Source organism: Phacochoerus africanus, chromosome 16 (assembly GCF_016906955.1).
Source record: "Phacochoerus africanus isolate WHEZ1 chromosome 16, ROS_Pafr_v1, whole genome shotgun sequence".
Taxonomy (NCBI): Eukaryota; Metazoa; Chordata; class Mammalia; order Artiodactyla; family Suidae; genus Phacochoerus; species Phacochoerus africanus.
In genome coordinates, this window is record NC_062559.1 from 45393572 (window position 1) to 45412611 (window position 19040).

The window sequence follows — 19040 nt, forward strand, 5'->3', positions numbered from 1 at the left end:
GTGATTGGCCAGTTTGTGTCCTCTTTAGTACCCATCGTGATCCCTGAAGTGTGGGAGAAAAAGGGCAAACACAGGCACTTCTTGCAAAATGTACTTTGCAATTTTCAAGCACAGACTGCTTTTTCTGAAACTGTCACCCACGAAATGCAAAGAGCTGGGAAGGGAAAAAAAAGGAAGTGGAAATCTTCTGGGGGAAAAAAAAAATAGGATTCCCTTACCCCTCCACCAGTGAGAAAATGCTTATTGGTACCATGAAAATGTTCCCATCATTAAAACTTGTTCATTATGGTTTATTGTTAACCCTACACTGAATGTAAGCGAGTGGTACAATCTCTGGGTGGATAAACTGTGAAGTGTATGCCTTTTGAGCGGGAAGGTGGAATGGACAAATGCCAGACCACGGAAGATCACTCCGACAGACTTCTTTTCTCCAGAAAATACTCTTAAAAATACATTTGGAATAAAAGCTAAGGCGAGAGGAAGTGAGCTGAGGAGGGAGGGCAGGAGAGTAGAAAAGAAGGAATAGCGTGTGGAGGAAGCTGACTGGAACCACGTCTGGGTGTGCTTTGCAGCTGGAGAACTAAACAGTATTTTATTTGTCCTGCACCTATATTAACCTTAAGTGTTAGTGCCATTAGCATCTGTTTTCCGGGGGATATACTTTTCTTGTCTATGCATTGATCTTCGCATAATCTGTGTGGGGAAACAGAGGAGAGAGAGAGAGAGAGAATTTTTTTCCCCCAGGTTTTTCTTGTAACTTTAGAAAGAAGCTCATTCGGCTACGCAGAATGTAGACCCTTGCAGGGCCCCTTAAGATCATCCCACTCTATTCCCGTTGGCTGGATAGACTGGATTTGCTGGTGCCAGGTACTTTCAGCGGCAGAAGCAAATCTTTCCCAAACACTGCCTTCGTGGAAGTGATCAGATTGCTTCCGCTGTGCAATGTGTAAAGTTTTCACTCTGGCCAAGAGCTTGAAGCCAAATGGGGGTGTGCCAGATGAGAAGAGAGGAAAGGGAACAACTGTGGTGACTGCTGTTACAGCAGTGCACACTTCAGCACATCTGGGCTGGTGAAATGAACAAAACGGATCGCTGCTCTACTGCTCACCAAGACAGTTCTGAGTCTCTTTGAGAAAAGCCTGGTTATAGTGTTCTTGGTTTAAAACGTGCCACACCTTAGAAACATGTCAGCTTCAAGGATCACAGACACTTCTTAGTTACTTTTTTCAGGTAAAAGAAAAGATCCCTGCAGAAGTTATTGTTTTTAGAGTGCTTACTTTTTTATTTTTTAATTTGGAGGATTTTAATCTTTAGGCCTCTTACACAATCCTGGTTAAAATTCATGTCTCATCTGAATGTGAATTTCAATTCTTATGCCTGGGTTGGCTTCACTAGCAGAAACTACTACAAGGAAATGACCCCCAAACAATTAATTGGTTAAATGCCTGATAAAGTACTGCTACTCTAAAATCCTTGGCCGAGTGTAGGTGGCGGGGGAAGCCCTCAAATGCCACCATCAGGCATTGTGAAATGCAGCCCCTCAGCTCTGTGCTCCAGAGACGTGCTTCAGATAGGGAACAGTCAGTCTGGGGGACTCTGGCTCTAGAGAACAAAGGACAAATACAGTCAATACATTCCATAACGTTTACATTTCCTTTGCTCCCCCCACCCCCACCCCCGTGGTTTTCCCTGAGAAGGACTGACCTGGGCAAAGCACCCTGCTCCCTAAAAGACACTGTATAGACCTTTTAGAAGCGCAAAGTCCAAGGCCGAGGTGAACTTCAGGTCAGCGCGTCTAACAAATATGAAAATGTCGGCTGGTGAAGGGCGCGCCTTGTGATTTAACAAAGACTGTCAATGCGTAAGATTAATAAGAAACAAAATGCACACGGTGTCACTGTTCGGTCACTTTGAAACTTGGGACAGGGTTGCATTCAAGAGGGGAGGCTGTTCCAAATATATTCAAAATGATTCAAATCAGATTCAAACTAGGCTGCAAAACCCTGCCTCCCTCTCACCCTCCCCTTGGACTCCCTTCGTTCTCCTTCTCCATCTGGGATTCAAGGACCCGATGAAAAGTTATTTCACTTAATGGGATTGTAAGAAAGCTTTTGTTGGGAATATACGTTATCCCTGCACGTGGAAATGAGCAAATGTGCTTACCAGTTTCCCAAGAAAAGGATAATGCTTTCACCCTGCTTGGGACTGGAGCCAGTTGGTGTGCGAAGATTAGCACGCTCCCTCTCTGCTTGATGTCAGGGCATCCCATCTTTTTCCGGGCGAGATGCTGCTGGTAAACTTCGGTTTATTTATTAATTGAGTTAGTTTCTTCCTGGCTTTACTTTGGTGTCTTGGATCTCATGCGAAAGCAAGAGGTCTTGTTTTGTTCTGTTTTTCAAAAGATTATTTGATTCAATGGAATGATGCTATGGCTTGCAAAGAGAGATTGTGGAAGGATCAGAAAAGGTACTGAGATTGTTTATTACAGCCATAAATCTTGCAGTAAAATGTCAAAATGTCGGTGTGTGAGATAACACTTGGTGGTCCTGGCTCCGTTTGTGTTTATGATAGGAACCACAAAGACAAGTTACAGGCCTTGGGGGGATTCTGTGTAAGCCCATCTTCCTAAAGTAATAGAACCACATGAAACACAGGCACAGTTAACTCGTTTAGGTTAACCATATACAAAACAGTGCCCGAGTTTCATCAATACGTTAAAATAGAAACGCAGTAGAAGGTTCTGAGGCTAAACAACATGAATTTTCTGTTTTAGTGTCTGTAAATAATATTGAACAGACATGGTTAAGACCCTAGGACTCAAGGCCGATGACATGAGGAGAGGGGCAAAATTTCCTTGTCATGTTTTTTCCTCCCTGAAGCTTAGAGAGCTCAGTTTTGTAAATTACATCGTGTGTGTGTGTGTGTGTGTGTGTGTATTACTCACGTTATATGGCGTATATGTGTATATATTATTTTTCCTGCTGTAGAGAGATATTGGTTTAGGCAACTGTATCACAGACTGGATTTTCCCCCCGAGCCTCGAGAGGATGTCTTAAGATTACATTCAGTGTTGATTTCTCTCTGTGGCTCAGATTTCATTTCAAAAAATTTTCAAGGTGCCCCATGTCGATGGACAGCACTCTTCACAGACACACATCCATTGTGGAAAACCTCTTTGTACCACTTCAGGGTGATTGCAGTTAGAAAGCTAACATGATCCCTTTTTTAACCTCTTTTCCTAAATTAGTTTAAAGATTAGTCCCATATAATAGGCTTTATGTGGCTAAGCATTAAATGACTATCCATCAAATGGATATATTCCAGCATTTAGTAACTCCTATGGGTAACCGATATAAATGAAGATAGAACTGACATTCCTTTTGAAGTGTCTCCAGGCTTAAGCTATAACTTTCCTTGTCTGCGTTCCAGACTTAGTTGTGAGAAGGCTGTTTATACTGTTCTTTGAAAAAATCAACTAAGGTGCACCAGCTGAAAAATCTTTGCTTTGTTTGCCCATATGAAAGTATTTTTAGAATCGAGACTATGCTAGTTTGCACTGCTTTAATCTACGATGAAAAGTAGGATCTAGGTGTGTCTGTTAGAAAAGGAAATGGAAAGTACACATTACGATCGTGTAAGGCATCAGTATTTACTTCAGAGATCAACATTAGGTATAATTAATATGTAATTCATTTGTCAATAACAGCAGTTAATTGACCCATCATATTTCAATGACCAAATGGCAGGCAAAAGTCCTCTTTCTCTACTTTCCAGAGCTACCGATGTCGTTAATATGCTAACTTTCAGCAATTCAGAAATTCTAGACTGTTCTTAAATATACCTTTTCGTCTCAGTCTGGAAAAGCTGAGACAAAAAACATTCTCAGCGGGAAAAGACCGGTGGCACAATGCCTGTGCTATCCTTAGCTTGTTTTTGTTTGGGGAGTGTTCTTTAGTAGGAAGATGTTGGTTTCCATGCTGTATTTTGTGGTGGCATCGTCGCTTCTATCCATCCCCACCGTCTCTCTCACAATTGCACCTATTAAATTCGAGCATGTTTAATTCTGAATGCCACTTCCATCAAATGAGACGCTATTAGAAGGTTCTCGTTTTTCTTAGGGAAACAACCAAATAGATTCTGCTTCTAAAAGAAAGAAAAAGAAAGAAAGAAAGAAAGAAAGAAAAGTGTTCATCCGGTTATATTGGAATAGCTTTGCTTTATTTCCTGGGGCCGATTTCTCTCAGCTGCTCACCCACCCACCCTTTTTGGCTCGTGCATGGCTTCTCAAAAAGGGAACGTCGGGGGGCCCGGACACAGCGAGCCTGACGTGGGGAAGGGAATCAGCTGGTAAGAAAACCGGTCAGTTGGCCTCATTCCAGGGCCCGGATAAAAAACAGGACACCCCCTTAGTCCTGGCACCATTCCCTCCCCCAGGCGGCCTCGAGCCCAGGAGGCCGCCAGGTCAGGCTAGGCTGGGCCCCGAGGTCAGCGCTGGGCCGCGGCCGCCTGGCTGCCCCGAGGCCTAGCCCGGAGTAGGGCACGCATGGGACCCAGTCTGGGCATCTGAGAGAACCAGAAGCCTCTGGTTCCCAAATTCCCACAGGGACTCAAAGTTGGGGCGTGGGGGCGGGGTTCGAGGACCCAAGCGCCAGCTACCCCCCTCTGCTCAGAGCGGGACACCAGCATCCATCACCCGCCGGCGCGCTTCCTGATCCGGGTCCGCGCGCGCGGCGCGCACATTGGAGGGGGCGGATCACGTGGAGGTCCTGGGCGGGGCGCGCGCGGGGTCGCGACGGAGCGCGCGCGCGGGCGCGGGCGGGGGAGGAACGCGAACTTTGGCGGCGTTGGCGGCGGAGGGAGGGGGAGGGGTGGGCGCTTGACAGCGGGGGAGGGGAAGGGAGCAGAGGAAGGGGGGATGGGAAGCGAAGCGGGAGGGGGAGGGGCCTCGGCGAGCCCAGAAAAACGACAACGCGAGAAAAATTAGTATTTTTGCACTTCACAAATTAATGACCATGAGCTCGTTTTTGATAAACTCCAACTACATCGAGCCCAAGTTCCCTCCCTTCGAGGAGTACGCGCAGCACAGCGGCCCGGGCGGCGGAGACGGCGGCCCGGGCGGGGGTCCCGGCTACCAGCAGCCCCCAGCGCCCGCGGCCCAGCACCTGCCGCCGCAGCAGCCCCAGCTCCCCCACACGGGCGGCGGCCGTGAGCCCCCCGCCTCCTACTACGCGCCGCGGGCCGCCCGCGAGCCCTCCTACCCCGCGGCCGCGCTCTACCCCGCGCACGGTGCGGCCGACGCCGCCTACCCCTACGGCTACCGCGGCGGCGCTAGCCCCGGGCGGCCGCCGCAGTCCGAGCAGCCCCCGGCGCACGCCAAGGGTCCCGCGCACGGCCTGCACGCGACCCATGTCCTGCCGCCCGGGCGGCAGCCCCCGCCGCCGCCGCCGCCGCCGCCTCCCCCGCAGCATCGCGCGGCGGCCCCCGCGCCCCCGCGGCGCTGCCAGGCGGCTCCTGCCACCCCGGGCGTCCCCGCAGGGGGCAGCGCCCCCGCGTGCCCGCTGCTCCTGGCCGACAAGAGCCCGGCGGGCCTGAAGGGCAAGGAGCCCGTGGTGTACCCCTGGATGAAGAAGATCCATGTCAGCGCCGGTACGTGGCGCCGCCGGGGAGGCGCGGGCGGGTGGGCTGGGGCCGAGCCCAGGTTCCAAGGTCGGGGTGGGGGTTAGGGGGAGAGGCCGAGGGATAGGGGCCTCGGGAGGGGAGCCCCCAACTGGCCCAAGCTACTGTGGGACGTGGGTGTGTGTGCGCCAGCCAGCCGCCAGATCCCAACGTGAGAACCCTTTTGTACCCGGTGTCCCTTTATCGGGAGATTTACGAGACGCCAAACTGTTAGGGCAGTAATTATAGCCCCCATAAATTTAATTGCCCTGGCAGAGGCTTCAGGCCATGTGTCTTTGAAGCTTTTCTTCAGCCCCAATGCCCAGCACCATTCTTTATGGCTCTCGGGTGTTTCCCGTTGTCAATAGCCTGTGAAACATTTTCTTTGCAGTTTTATGTATCTTGCGTGAACTTGGTGTCAGGTTATTATATAATGATGATGTCCAATTGCTCTTCCCCACCCCACCTTCTCTCTCCTCCTCCTTTCCCTCTCTTCCACTCCGTCTTCCTTGGCTTTCTCCATCGGGGTTATGGGCTTTCAGTCAACCCCAGTTATAACGGAGGGGAGCCCAAGCGCTCCCGAACCGCCTACACCCGGCAGCAGGTCTTGGAGCTGGAGAAGGAGTTCCACTTTAACCGCTACCTGACCCGGCGGCGCCGCATCGAGATCGCCCACACGCTCTGCTTGTCCGAGCGCCAGGTCAAGATCTGGTTTCAGAACCGGAGGATGAAGTGGAAGAAAGATCATAAACTGCCCAACACTAAAATGCGATCCTCCAACTCAGCCTCGGCCTCAGCAGGCCCGCCAGGGAAACCACAAACTCAGAGCCCGCACCCGCACCCACATCCTCACCCCCATCAGGGCGCCTCCACACCCATTCCCTCCTCCATTTAATCCTCCAGGGCTCTAGACCAGTTCTTTCCCCCACCTGCTTTTCTCATCTCTTCTGCCCCCTTCCCCATCCACCCCTTCCATCTGGACCACACCAGACCCCCAAACAATACCCAACTTGGTGAAAAGGATAATAAAAAAGGAAGACATTATCCCAGTAAGAGTGTGAGCTGGGTTGCCACCCAGGAGAGGACAATGGCCCAGATGCTGGCTGGTGGAACAACCTGCTGGCCTGAACAAGGCTGCCAGGTTTGGGTACCTGAGAAGGACCACTTGGCATCAAATACTTTTGAGACAGGTAAAGTCAGCGGCACAGCCCATGCCGACTGGGGTCATGTACATGTATATTCCTGGCGAGCAGAAGAAAACAGACCCTTCTCCTGTCTTCTTACCTCCCCCTCCTTCATTTTGGCAGCTCATACAAGCTTGTATTGAACTGAATAAATGAGTAGATTGTTGTGGACCTCACAAGATTATTTAATTCTCAAAATGTATAGACCTCGATGGTAGATGTGACCATGTTAGATTCCCTTCCTTTCAATTTATTTAAAATATTGTTGTGGAGATACTGTTATCTTATTCTGAGACACAGTCTTGGGGGAGGGGAAGTGCATCATAGACCCATGTGCAACTGTACAAATTGTGGTGTGGCTCTGTAGAAAGCCATGTGCTAAGAATAAACTCTGTTTAAAAAAACATTAAAGTTCTAAGACATATTTGTGTGTTTTCTCCTTTTAATCTAAAAAAGTTCTCTGGATTAGATACTTGACCTTGCATGTAAAAATCCTATAGGATGGCTTGAGTTGTGGGCACTTGGACTGACTGCCCATGCAATTTGTGTGAGTGTGTTCAGCTTGAGCTGAACTCTTGTCAAGTTTGACCTACTGTGGGAAGAGTTCCAAAGAGCAGGAAGGCTCTTGAGCTCTGAGAGGGCTCCTCTTCTTCCCAAACTTGGCCAGGCTTTCAGGCTTCAAGTCTCTGTAAGGCATAGAAACGTGTCCTTCCCTGCAATGAAAGGTGAAACCATGCAGTGCTGTGGGCCCAGGAGTTTCTGCAGCTGTTCTACACGCTGAACTCTGAGCACACTTGGAAAGAAGTGGTCCCTTTGGTATTTATTGCACCTTCACACTTAATCTGCCTGTTTCCTTGGAGATAAAAAATAGTTTGTGCATAGGGTTGAGATTGCTTTTCGTTCTTTGGCTGTTTTAAAGATTCTCTTCATTAACTACAGCTTGACATTTTTGTTTGTTTTTTTTTGTTTGTTTGTTTGTTCTTGAAACAAGAGCTTTCACAATAACTTGAGTTTTCCCAGTATCCCCTCCACAGTTTTCTTCTGAGGAAAGAAAAAACATAATGACACCTTAAGCAAGCCAGACGTGAGACTTGTGAAGCTATTAAGTGCTGGAAGAAAGCCAAACCCTGATCTTGGGTCATCCTCCTCGGATGCTCCCAGCTCTTTCTGCCCAACCTAGAGCTCTAGATTCAAAAGGTGGAAACCAAAACCCACTTCTCAGTCTCCATAGCCCTCGTATTTGTTTACTGACTCACCAATCAGTAAAGAGAATTTAGACTTTGTTGTTACTGAAGGGAGCACTCTGCAACGAGATTCAGAAAACCAACACCCACTGGCCCCAGAATATTGCAACTGTCACCTGGCCTTGAATGAGTGTAGTCTTTAGTTTCTGCAATAATTTTCGCACCGATAGGAGGGGGCGCTCACCTACCTCGGCAGTATCAGAGGATTTTTAAACATATTTTCCCATCAGCACTAACCATTAGCCAGTGGTCAAAGCTGTTACCCCTTTTGTCTCAGCTGCCCTGTGTGTGATACAGGCAAGGGGACCCCTTCTCTACCTGGGAGCAAGCCAGATCTGAGAGGAAAGTGACGGACACCAGTCTCTGATCCCTGAGCGATTGCCTCCTCTCCCCAAGAAAATACAAGAGCAAACAAATACACGCCCTCCCAGGTCAGGCCAAACCTGGCATAAAGTGCATTTTATAAGGTGTGAAGGGTGCCAGGGATTTCTGGAGGCACTGCAACTGCTGCTACATCTTATTAACACTCCTCCTACTACACGCACTTGTAAAACGAAATTAAATCACGCTGAAAATAGCAATTTTCCCAGGAATCATTAATCACCTCATACAATAAATACTTCTTTGTAATTCAACAGCAATTCTGAAAGGCATTCTCTGGGAAAAGTCTGTGGAGGAGCGAGGGATCTTCTTGCAAATAATGTGGTCTCGGGCAAAGACTCAGCATCTTGGCTGACTGCTCAAAAAATGCCTAGACTCTTGGTGGAAATTGAGTGGCGAGCTGCAAAACCTCAAATGGCAGATTATCATCATTTAAGGTAACTTCTTATATTTCTCCTTGGTAGGGAAGGAGGGGCAGGGGGCATCCAGCAGCTTCATACTGGAGACACTTGTAAGGGGGTGAACGGGGCTTCTTTCACTTACTCTAAATCTATCCAGGAAAGAGGCTTGAGATTTTCTAATGTTCCAGGGCAAAATGGCAACTTTTGCCCAAACTGTCCTGATTATTAAGGTATTGGTAAGTTTTGCAAAAGCCAGAATTATCCACGGTGATCCAGATGATTATGTCATTTCTTCAGATGTGTTGCCTGTTTCAGATGTGGTCTTTAAGGGAGCTTGTTATAACAGCTTAGGAAATCCCACTCTGTGCTTCTGTGCTTCAAAATCGTGCATTGTCTGCCCTTTGCTAGGGCAACCATAAGAGTTCACTCAGAGGACAAATTTTCTATCTCATTAATTGTTTTTTTTTTTTTTAAAGTTAACCCTACTGGCCCCTCAAACCCTTGACCTTTAAAGACAGTATTTTGTGTAAGCTCTATAATTCTCCTACCAAAATGACCCCTATACGTGCTCCCCTCGTCTTTCTCTCTTTTCTCCTCCTTCCCTCTAACACACACTCATCTGCTTTAGTCCCGAGCCATGCCGAGCATGACTCCAGAGATAAAAGTTTTGTCAACATCTGAAATCAACCTAAATCGGATAGGAGACACTTTAATGGTCACAGTTTGAATTAAGTACTTAACACTCTCCCCCCTGAAGAAAAATGGCCCTTTGCAGGCTCTCTTTCCTAGTTTTGCTGAAATCTACGATATCCCTGGTGTTTTATTACAGCAGGAATTCAACTGTGACAGGCATAGTAGAGTACTTAATACCCAGGATGGAGCTCCTGGGAAGATTACCTAGATATATGGGGAGTGGGCCCTCCGCACAGCATCTCTGACTTTATATTCAGCTGGCCCAGGGTGCTCATGTTCTCCCCGCTCCACACCCTCTCAGCCTCCTACCCACTGGGTGGGTATTACCATTTCTCCTTTGTCCTCCTGCTTCCCTGAGCTTCCAAACTGAGCTGCTCTTCTCACTGCTGCCTTTCCTACAGCCCTTTCAACATAGAAACAGATCAATGGCTCTTTGCAATAGAAGGAAATAAACCCCCCCAAAGAATCCATGTAGCAAACGGAAACCAGGGACTTGCCCTGTGCATGTGTCTCTTCTGCACAGGCAGTAGGCTGTTCTTGGCACTTCCTTGGTCTCTGCATCCCTACCTGCCAGGCAGTGTTAAATAATACAGGCTCACCTTTCCCAACAGTGGCTCCTGTTGTCCCTTCTCTATAAATCATACACTGGCCCAAGAATCACTCTGTTTCCTCTAAAAGAGTATGGGCTGGGTGGAGGAGGAAGAAAGCGTGTTCTAACTCCTTGATAGCATCAGGGAGGCTGCTGGGGCTGTGGCGAAACAGTCTAGTCTGAAACTTCTGTCTTGGCACTCCGGCATCTCTTCTTCTCAAAGCCCCAAACTCAAAGAGCAACCCCCTTCCCCCTTTCAGGCCAGTCCCACTCTCTCTGGGGTTGATTCCTGGGGCTAAAAGAGATTCCTTGATTGAAAGACTGTCCAAGGCAAAAGAGATCTGGGGGCCATGTGGGTTCAGTCTTCTCGGTTTACCAATGAGGAGGCTGAGGCCGCTGAATGCTCCCCGTTCAAGTTCTTCATATTCATGCACGTGTAGTTTGAATAGTCTTGGGTTGGGGGAAGTGTACAGGCATCATTTCTTTCCAGAAGCCTGTTTGGCCTGGGATGGACATAGGCATCTGTGGTTACACTTGCAACAGGGCCACACCACAGGTGTCTGGCTGCCAGGGAAGAAGGATGGGCCCTTGCCTGATGAGCCACTACAGCAGCCGGGGACATGATGTAACCAAACCACCTTAGCCAGGGCACCAAGACAGGTGGGCTGACCTCTGGGTTTAGAAGGGGGCAGACATCAGTTGCCTGGGAAAGTAGTGGGCACTCCACCGCCCGCAATTCTCATAGTCCTGCAATAACGAATTCCACTGGGATTTCCATGGCAGTGGCTTGCCTGGGAGCTGGGTAGGGGCATCTGCGTTCCAGAGGCCTGGGAACTCAAAAAGCCAAGCAAGGACCTTGGTTGCAGCAGATAAAGGTGTAGCGCCTGTTCAAGGGAGATATTGAAATTGTAATCTTTGCGGTCACGTGACTCATTAAATAATTAATGTGGATCGTCAGGAATGGATCGGAGTCGTCAGGGCCTCACTAGGAATGAATCTCTCAGAAGTGAGCCCCCCAACTTCCTATTTGATTTTTAAAAACACAGATCCTCAGATTTATATCCAAAGGCTTTTTAACTCCTTCAGGAGGGGGTGGAGAGAGCCCTGTCGGCTGGGAGGACCGGAGCTGGCCCAGGCTGGGTCTTGGGCTTTTCCTGCAGGGTTTCTGCGAGTCTGGGGAGCGCACGGCGATCGGGGAAGCGCCGAGTTCGGGCTCTGATTCTTGCGGTCACATCTTGGCTTTGGTGATGAAGTGGGACGGATGCGCAGACAGTTGGTAATGTTCTGATTCACACTGGGGAAGGCAGCAGCGATACCACAGGACGGGCGCGCGGCTTTGTTCAATTTTCCCGGTGTTCATAAATCACCCGCGCCGGGCGAGCGAGGGAGCAAGCGAGCGCCAAAACCGCCGAGAGAGCGGCCCCGGCGGCGGCGGCCATTGCACTGGGAGAACCTGGGCAGCATCTCTTTGTGACTCATTAGTCTGCACGATTGATGGGCAACAGCAGCCACGAATATTTGACTTGGGGATAAAGAAATAGCACCAATAATCATAACCATAATAATGACAATACTTCTAAGCATCAAGGGGTGGGGGCATGTGATGGTGGATGGTGGCAGAGGGGATCTTTCTGGGGCTAAGTTGAGTGGCAACTGGCAACGTGCAGGGTAGCTAAACCCCACCTTGCTCAGGGGCAGGCCAGGATCCCCAAGGTCAGGGGGCACTCCCTTTGGGGACATAAAGGGCAAATTTGAACAAGAGAAAAGGCCCAGTGTGGCTTCTGAGTCCCAAGTGCCTGCTGGATGGTGGGAGCTGCAGGTCGAGGTGGTGGCAGAGGGCAGCTAGCTCCTGGTGTGCAGCCACTTGTTCCATGCACCGGGGAGCCCTGAAACCTGTGGGCCAGGGGGCTTGTGGGCTGTTTGGTAGCCTCTCTTGGTGCTATCAGCAAGATTGCATGGATGCAGGACAGACGCTGAGGGCTGATTCCGGCAGGCTGGAGTGTGGGGTGGCCCCCCAGGCCTGGGTGAAGGGGTAGTAGGGCAGGGACAGAGCTATGGAAGCAACGGACCTTAGAGTCCCAGTCCAGAAGAGAACTTCTCCAAGCCAGGCCCCAGGAGGAATCTTTGCTCTTCCTCAGTGTCTCCCCCTCATCCCCAGAAAGTTGGCCGACCATTTGCTAGTTAGAGGCCAAGAGAGGGAGGCATTATCTGGAGGGATGAGACAGCAGCAGAATTAGGGGCCTGGGGCTGCGCAAGGGGCGGCTGCGTAGGGCCCCCAGGTCCGGTATTGTCTCATGCTCCGTTCTTCCCAGTTTCCCCCACTTCCAGCAGCCCACGGTAGTCCCAGCAGCCCACTGGGACTGAGAAGGGACGCCCCAGGGCTTGAATGAACCAGAAGACAAAACCTCTCAAGACTGCCCCCGGCCCATGGACAGAGCCGGTATCTGATTTCGCGCCAAACAGAAATGAGCGCTATTAGTGGGGTTTCAGGAGAATCTGTGATTGAATGCTCCCAGACAAGGCTTCCCTTTGTTAGCAAAAGAAAATAAAGCGTGCATTCACATCCCCAAGTTGAGGTGCGTGAGGAGCTCTCACAGCAGAGCCGCGCCAACAGAAAGCCTCTTCCACCTTCCTGTCTTCCTCCGCCTGGTCCCCTTCCTTCCCTCCCCCCCCCCCGCCCCATCCCCCATAAAAAGAAAGAAAAAAAAAAGGGTGTGGGTGCGGAGATGGAGTATGTATTTATTTTACAAAAATAAATCACCATCTTCAGGCCATTTGTAGACTGGAACCTTTCGAGCAATGAGGGCGCCGCACGGACGAGTGCCCTGGCGACTCCTCCGTGTCCGTGTCACCCCAGGGGCCACCCTGGCGCCCGCGCAGCCTGTGCCTGCGATTCCGGGCTTCCAGCTCCCTTCCTGCGCAGCCACCGTTCACCCTGTGCTGTTTGTCTGTCCGCAGAGCGCGGGGACACGGGACGCGGCGGCTCCCTGAGCGCCCGGAGCAGGAGACACGCTCTGCTTCCGCCTTCGGCATCTTCCGAGGTAAGCGCTGCGCCCAAACTCTGCTCTGCGCCGGGCTTCGCGCCGGGCCTTGAGGAAGGACTTTACTTCCCCGGCGGCGGCCGCAGCCCCTCGCCCCTCGCAGGTTAAATATTGACTTCGGCGGAGTTTGGCAGCAGGTTCCCCCGCTGCGCGCCCCGCGGATGTGGCGCCGCCGGCGGGCGGACAAAGCGTCGGCCCCAAAGCCCGCGCGTGGAAAGCGGCCGTTGCGGAGAGCGAAGATGTGTGGCGGCCTGGGCGGCGAGGGGCGTCCGAAGGGTGCGTTCGGTTCAGCCCGCAAGCCCCGGGCACAGCGAGCCGCTAAAGACGGCGGAGGCCACGGGCGCGGCGGCCGCCGCGTGGGCCGCTCTCCGGGCGGACGGTTTGCGGCGCCGGCGGAGACTGTGCGGTCGGCGGTGGTGGTCGGTCCCCGCTCTCCGCCCAGGAAACTCGTCTCGCCGCCCCGCAGTTTCTCCTACCGTCTTGTCTTCCTCGGCACGAGGGAAGCTGCTGTGTGTCGAAGGTGCAGACCGTCGCAGGCAGCTGGGCTCCTGGGTTTCTTTAGCCGGGCTGATCCGCCGCCGATCCTCTTACGGGAAAAGCGCGGGGTTTTCTGTGTCTCGGCGTGTTCTTTTCCTATTTGGAACACGGGAAAACTCTTTAAAATTCTTTTCAAGTTCTGGCTTAATTTGTTCTCTTAGTTTGGGATGCAGGGAGGTAATTACTGTGGTTTATTACCTTGTAAAAGATCCATAAATTTCGTGCCTATTTGGGGGAGGGGCTGCTGGAAGAGCTTTCAGAAGCTCTGGGTGAAGGAATGGATTTGCTTTGTTCTTACAGGAATTACTTACTTTATAAAGTTTTCTGAGATTTCACCTTCTATCTTTTAGGCCTCAGTCTTCCCTAAACTCCGCTCCCACGATAGGTAGCAGGTTGCTAATTAATTGAAACATGCTATTCAGCGGTGCTCTAAGGCTGGTGCGGTGTTCCGGATGAGTTATTACTTTATCAGATAGGAAGTAAACAGAGTAATAGTAAAGCTGGTTACTTTCTCAGCTACTGTTTGTCTATTTGTACCAAGTGTAGATGGAACATTCAGGTATTTGCGCCTCACCCTGTACTTAGGATCGCATCTCTGCACACAGCAGAACCACTGCATGTGTGAATAGTTGCAGGGGTCTGTGGCCATGTGTATAAAATGACATACACATCCATATGTGTCCAGAGAACTTGGAGCCCCATTTGTACTGTAATTGTACCCACAGGAAATATCTCATGTTAAATAGAGATCTGTATAACCTACACTCACGCACACACACAAGCACACATATATGGGCACACACAAAGTGGGCCAAGAGGGTCTTACCTGATGCTGAGTAGAAAAACCACTAGAGGAAAATAAAGGGAGAAAAATATTAAGTGTATTTTTGACAGAGAAATCAGATTGCAGTGTTTGAATACAGATATAACTAATCTGCCAACAGCCCTGCAAATATTGACGAAAGCTCTGTGTCCTTTGTCACTTGCTCCTTCTAAGACAACTCTGGGGCTGTTTTGGCTCTGGTGCATGGATCTAGGGCATGTGTACCCTGGCCAGGTTGGAGGCAGGCAGAGTCAGTAGAGGGAGGACTGGCAGCTGGGATTCCCAACTTGGGCCTGGATACTTGAGCATGTCTATTCTTGTTCTCTGGAACTAAACTATAAAAGGCCCACAGCCTTGCTCCAGGGAGGCGGCTTTCAGAGTGGTGAAGGAGAACTCTTAGTTGCTGGTTCCCTGGGGGCTTGCCCAGACCAAAGTCTTTCTTAGAGAAGCCATTTTCACCTCAAAAGTTAAACTTCCTCTGACTTGCTCAGATTTTCCCCTTTGCATCCCTCCCAGTCACCCCATCCCACCCCAAGTCATTAATGTTAATTGTTAAACAGCAGTTGGAGCATTAACTGGGCTGTTAATAGCAGCATAGAGGCTCCTAGCTGGAGCTGAGATGCTGCTGGGCCTTACTGGCGTTAAGGCATTTCTCTGAAGCAGTACCCAAAAGACTTCTCCCATTGATTTATGGCCTCAGGAGTTTCGGTTTGCTCCAGACTGCTCTGGGAGTTCTGAAGGGGGCCCCTTCTCATCTTTGGGTTGAAGCCTCTGCAGAAACTTGGTTGGGGGAGGGAGGGGAGTTTGCCAGGCTCTCTGGAGAGCTCAGTGTGAACCTGTGTGGGTGGATGGGGTGTAGGGAGCAGAGGACGGTGTGTCAGTTGTCCGAAGCATTGGAGAGTGATCTTTGAAACCAGCCTTTGGTCCCATCCCCTAGCCTCAACACCTGAGAGAAGAAGTTTTCACTTTGGGTTCTCACGTTCTAGCTTGTGGCTTTGGCCAGAGCTGGGAAAGTTCACATAGAACCTCACATGAACCCCACCTCCAGTTTAGGTCCGGGGGCTCTCTTCCAATGCTCTCCTCCTCTTTTGTTGCTCTTCTGATTTGGATACCCCCATGACCAGGCCCCTTCACCCAGGGCCGTGCATTCTCACCAGACCCTTTCTATCCTCTGCAGGGGAGGAGGGGAGGGAAGGGGTCACGCACAGCTTCCTGCAGCTGCTACAAGGGAGTCCTCACACTTAAAGAGACTGAGCAATCTGAAGGCCCACAAAAGAATATGGCATGAGAATCTCACCACCTCAGAACACTCCCCAAGTTCAGAAACTAAGACCTGAAAAGAGGAACTTTTAAGGAGCCTCCTGAGAGGGTGAAATGTTCAGGGGACAGATTACCAAGCAGAAGGCAGGAATGGAGTAAGATGGGGAGGGGGAAGGCCAGGTCCCTCCTGAGCAGAGTTGGTCCAGTTCAGTTTCCCATGGTGGACACACAGTTGTCTTGGGAGAAGATGGACAGACCTGTCTGCTGAGAGGTTCCTAGATTGTCTTGTAGGTCAATTCAAGGGATGCCAGCAAAAGTTGGTTCTTTTTTCTCTTTCAAAGACAATTAGATCATTTCCTCTTAATTTTTCATCATTAGAAGCTTATAATTTCCTGTATCATTCATTTATGCACCGAGGAAAAAAGCATAAGTGCAGGTTTGGCCAGGGTACTTGATCCCTCCAGATTTTGCAAAACCTTTGCCCATCACTCTAAAGTCAAGCATCTCTCTTCTATGGGCTCCCACCAAACAAAACCAACTGAACTTGGAGGAGGTGCTTGAGCCTTTTGTCAGGTAATTATGGGCCTTTTGGATTTCTCCAGTGGCTGTGGTGTGTGGTGTGGGTGTTAGCAAACTCCATACAATGGCAGGCCCTTAGGGAGTCCACTGACTAGACCAGTCATTACTGGGTTTTCTTCTGGAAACGGCCTGCACCTCGCCCTGTGATGTATTGGCCAGTGGGGCCAGGGGAGCCTGGAGTGGTTGTGTGTTCTGGGTTCAGCTTGTGTTTGAGTGGAAGACTGCAAGGAAAGTTACATGGACTCTGAGAATGGGAACTGAATTGCTGTTCCCTTGTGTTTGGATCTTGTGTAAAGAAATATAGTAGGAGGTAAGTGGCCTGGTCTGGCACGTGTTGGGGGGGGGGGTGCCCCAGCATCCTACTGCCCTAGACAGAACTCTTCCCTGCTGCTGGTCAGGGTCCCCCACTTCTTCTCTCTGAAAGCTAAATGTTCTGCTCGGAAGCCTCGTTCCTTCAGTGATCCCCTATTTCAAATAAAAGGATTTAAGTTGACGTATGACCACGTGAGCACATAATACAGCGCATTATTGTGGCATTTGGAGCGGAGACCCGGGCGGGCTTTGCCTGTGATTACGTTTTCTAGATTCTCTACAGAGCGAGCGCTCCCCCCCCACCCCCACGCACCCACCTCCTCCTTCTCCTTCCCCTTCTCCGGAGAGCGCTCTCCTAGCGGGTTGCAGTTTTCAGTGCTCATGGAGCCGTTCTGGGCGAGCTAGCCGATGGGATTCCAGACCACACCAGGAGGATGGAATTTATTTTAAGGTATTTCCGTTGATTGTTCATATCTAGAGTGAGTTACGGCTGTGAGAGACAAAGGTCAGGCGAGGAGACCCTGGTTCGGGACGGGACCCTCAGCCCTTCTCTTCCTTTGTTTCTCCTTTAGAACTGAAAGCATTTGAAAGCTCCCCAGTAGCGCCTCAGACTGAATTTAATTCCCTGGAAAGTGTTAAGGGGTGTAAAGGAAGGGGCAATTGGGGGCTTACTAGGTGGGCCTGGTGGCCTCCAATGCTCGAGTGGCTTTGTCCACTGCAGCGGGGCTGGAGTCCCAGAAGCGGAGCCCCAGGCGGAGGGAGGGTCCTGGAGCTCCAGCTCCGGCCAAGGTGGCCGCACTGCACTCGCTGGACGAGGCTGCCTGGAGGGGGTGGGGGCTGGGTGAAACGAGAAGGGGAATCACATCCCCGGTAGCTGCGTTCGCCGGCCAGGATGGAGGGTGAAGGCTGACCTGGGCAGCCAGAGCAGCTGGGAGAGGGAAATCAATGAGTGTCCAGATGCGCTGCCATTTTATTGATGATGCTTCAGGCCACTTTGTTCAGTGCTGGGTTGCAGGACGTGCTTTCCCACTTGCCGGACTAAAGGAGCCAGACCCCGAGGAGGAGCCATTGTTTTCCCGAGCACCCTCTGCCCCCAGAGGGGTGAAGGACAGCTCAAATCTAGGAGAGGCTTGGGGAGGAGGCAAGTGAGCTGAATGCCCAGAAGCTCTGTTATTCTAACATTTAGGAGGTAGAGAAAGGAAGGAGCAGGAGCAGAGTTTGGGCTTCATAATGCATAAGGTGTGGACACCCCCTTGTCTGCCCCCAGCCAGCTGGGAGAGTTGGAGGGCTGGCCCATGCACCCTGGGCTGGAGGAAAGTCCAAAGGCAGAGCCTGCAAGAAACACAGGCATCTCCATGGCTTCAGAGCCCCGGAAACCTTGCCGTAGCCAGGATGGAGGCAGATGAGAGTTAAGCAGTGTGCGTCCAAATTACTGGGAAAGCCTTAGAGCTAATTGGGCTTTAGGGACCCAGCACTCCTGGGAAGGATGGAAACTCCCTACAAAGGTGAGGGAAACGTTGCTTTCTTCTGCTCTTGAAGCTCTCCGGGCAGAGAAAGGGGCGCCTACAAGGAGTTGGGAATTGGATTTGTCCCCTGACTTTAAAAAAACCCGCTTATTTCTTTCTGTGCTTAAAAAAAAAAAAAATCAAATCAGGTTTCCCCTACTTGAGTGGGATTTACTTCCCCAGATGGAGGGCTGCTCTAGCCCTCCCCCGCTACCGGCTCAGGCACTAACCGTGTTTAACTGAGGCCATTTCAAGTGCTCTAAAACACCCCTTGGAAATAAAATGTAAGCTTTAATTGCTGTTCAATTACTTGTCAGCATTTCATATGATTTATGACCCAGTTCTGGCGCATTTTTGACCCAGTTAAAGACTCATAAATAATATAGTTTCGCTAGAAAGAATGAGAGAGGGAATAGAGGTTTGTTAAAGGCATCTTTTTATTGTCGCTTCAGTGCCAGCAAGTGGAATAAATATCTAAGGATGGACTCTCCAGCTGGTTCAGTATAAAAGTGTGCACAGAGAGGAGCCAATAGTGGCATTTATAGAGAACCGGTGTTTTTTTTTTTTTTTCCCTCCACGGAAAGAGCTAAAGCCATTCCATTAAAGCTAAACTGTAGCTATTTAAAAAAAGAAAAAAAAGGAAAATCCTCTTTTACCCTCAAAATGCCAGCCTCACCCCCACAGTCAAGCGTATTTCCTGAATGAGTTTCCTCCCCAGTCCAGGATTTCTCCTCTTCTTGCCAACAGTCCCTCCTCACCTTCCTCCCGGGCTGCACTTCCAGCCTCGGAGCCGCCCAAGACCCTCGCAGACAAGTTCACAAGGAGACCCCTGTGAA

At 50.5% G+C, this 19040-nt stretch overlaps 2 protein-coding genes across 6 annotated transcripts in view; both read left to right on the top strand.

Moving 5' to 3' along the window:
- The window catches only part of HOXA3 (homeobox A3), a 45016-nt gene that overhangs the window by 16873 nt on the left and 9103 nt on the right, over window positions 1-19040 (top strand). The window contains exons 3-4 of one of the 5 annotated variants that reach the window (XM_047763614.1): window positions 8722-8901; window positions 13106-13188. The gene's annotated coding sequence lies outside the window, so the exon portion shown is untranslated. Of the gene's footprint in view, window positions 1-8721; window positions 8902-10256; window positions 11424-13105; window positions 13189-16943; window positions 17151-19040 lie in introns of those variants that run through there. The other 4 variants (XM_047763617.1, XM_047763618.1, XM_047763615.1 and 1 more) reach the window with 4 other exon arrangements.
- HOXA4 (homeobox A4) lies at window positions 4942-7245 on the top strand. Its single transcript, XM_047763625.1, has 2 exons — window positions 4942-5646; window positions 6198-7245. Exons 1-2 carry the CDS (start codon window positions 5007-5009, stop codon window positions 6548-6550), a joined length of 993 nt encoding a protein of 330 aa, XP_047619581.1. The 5' UTR covers window positions 4942-5006; the 3' UTR covers window positions 6551-7245.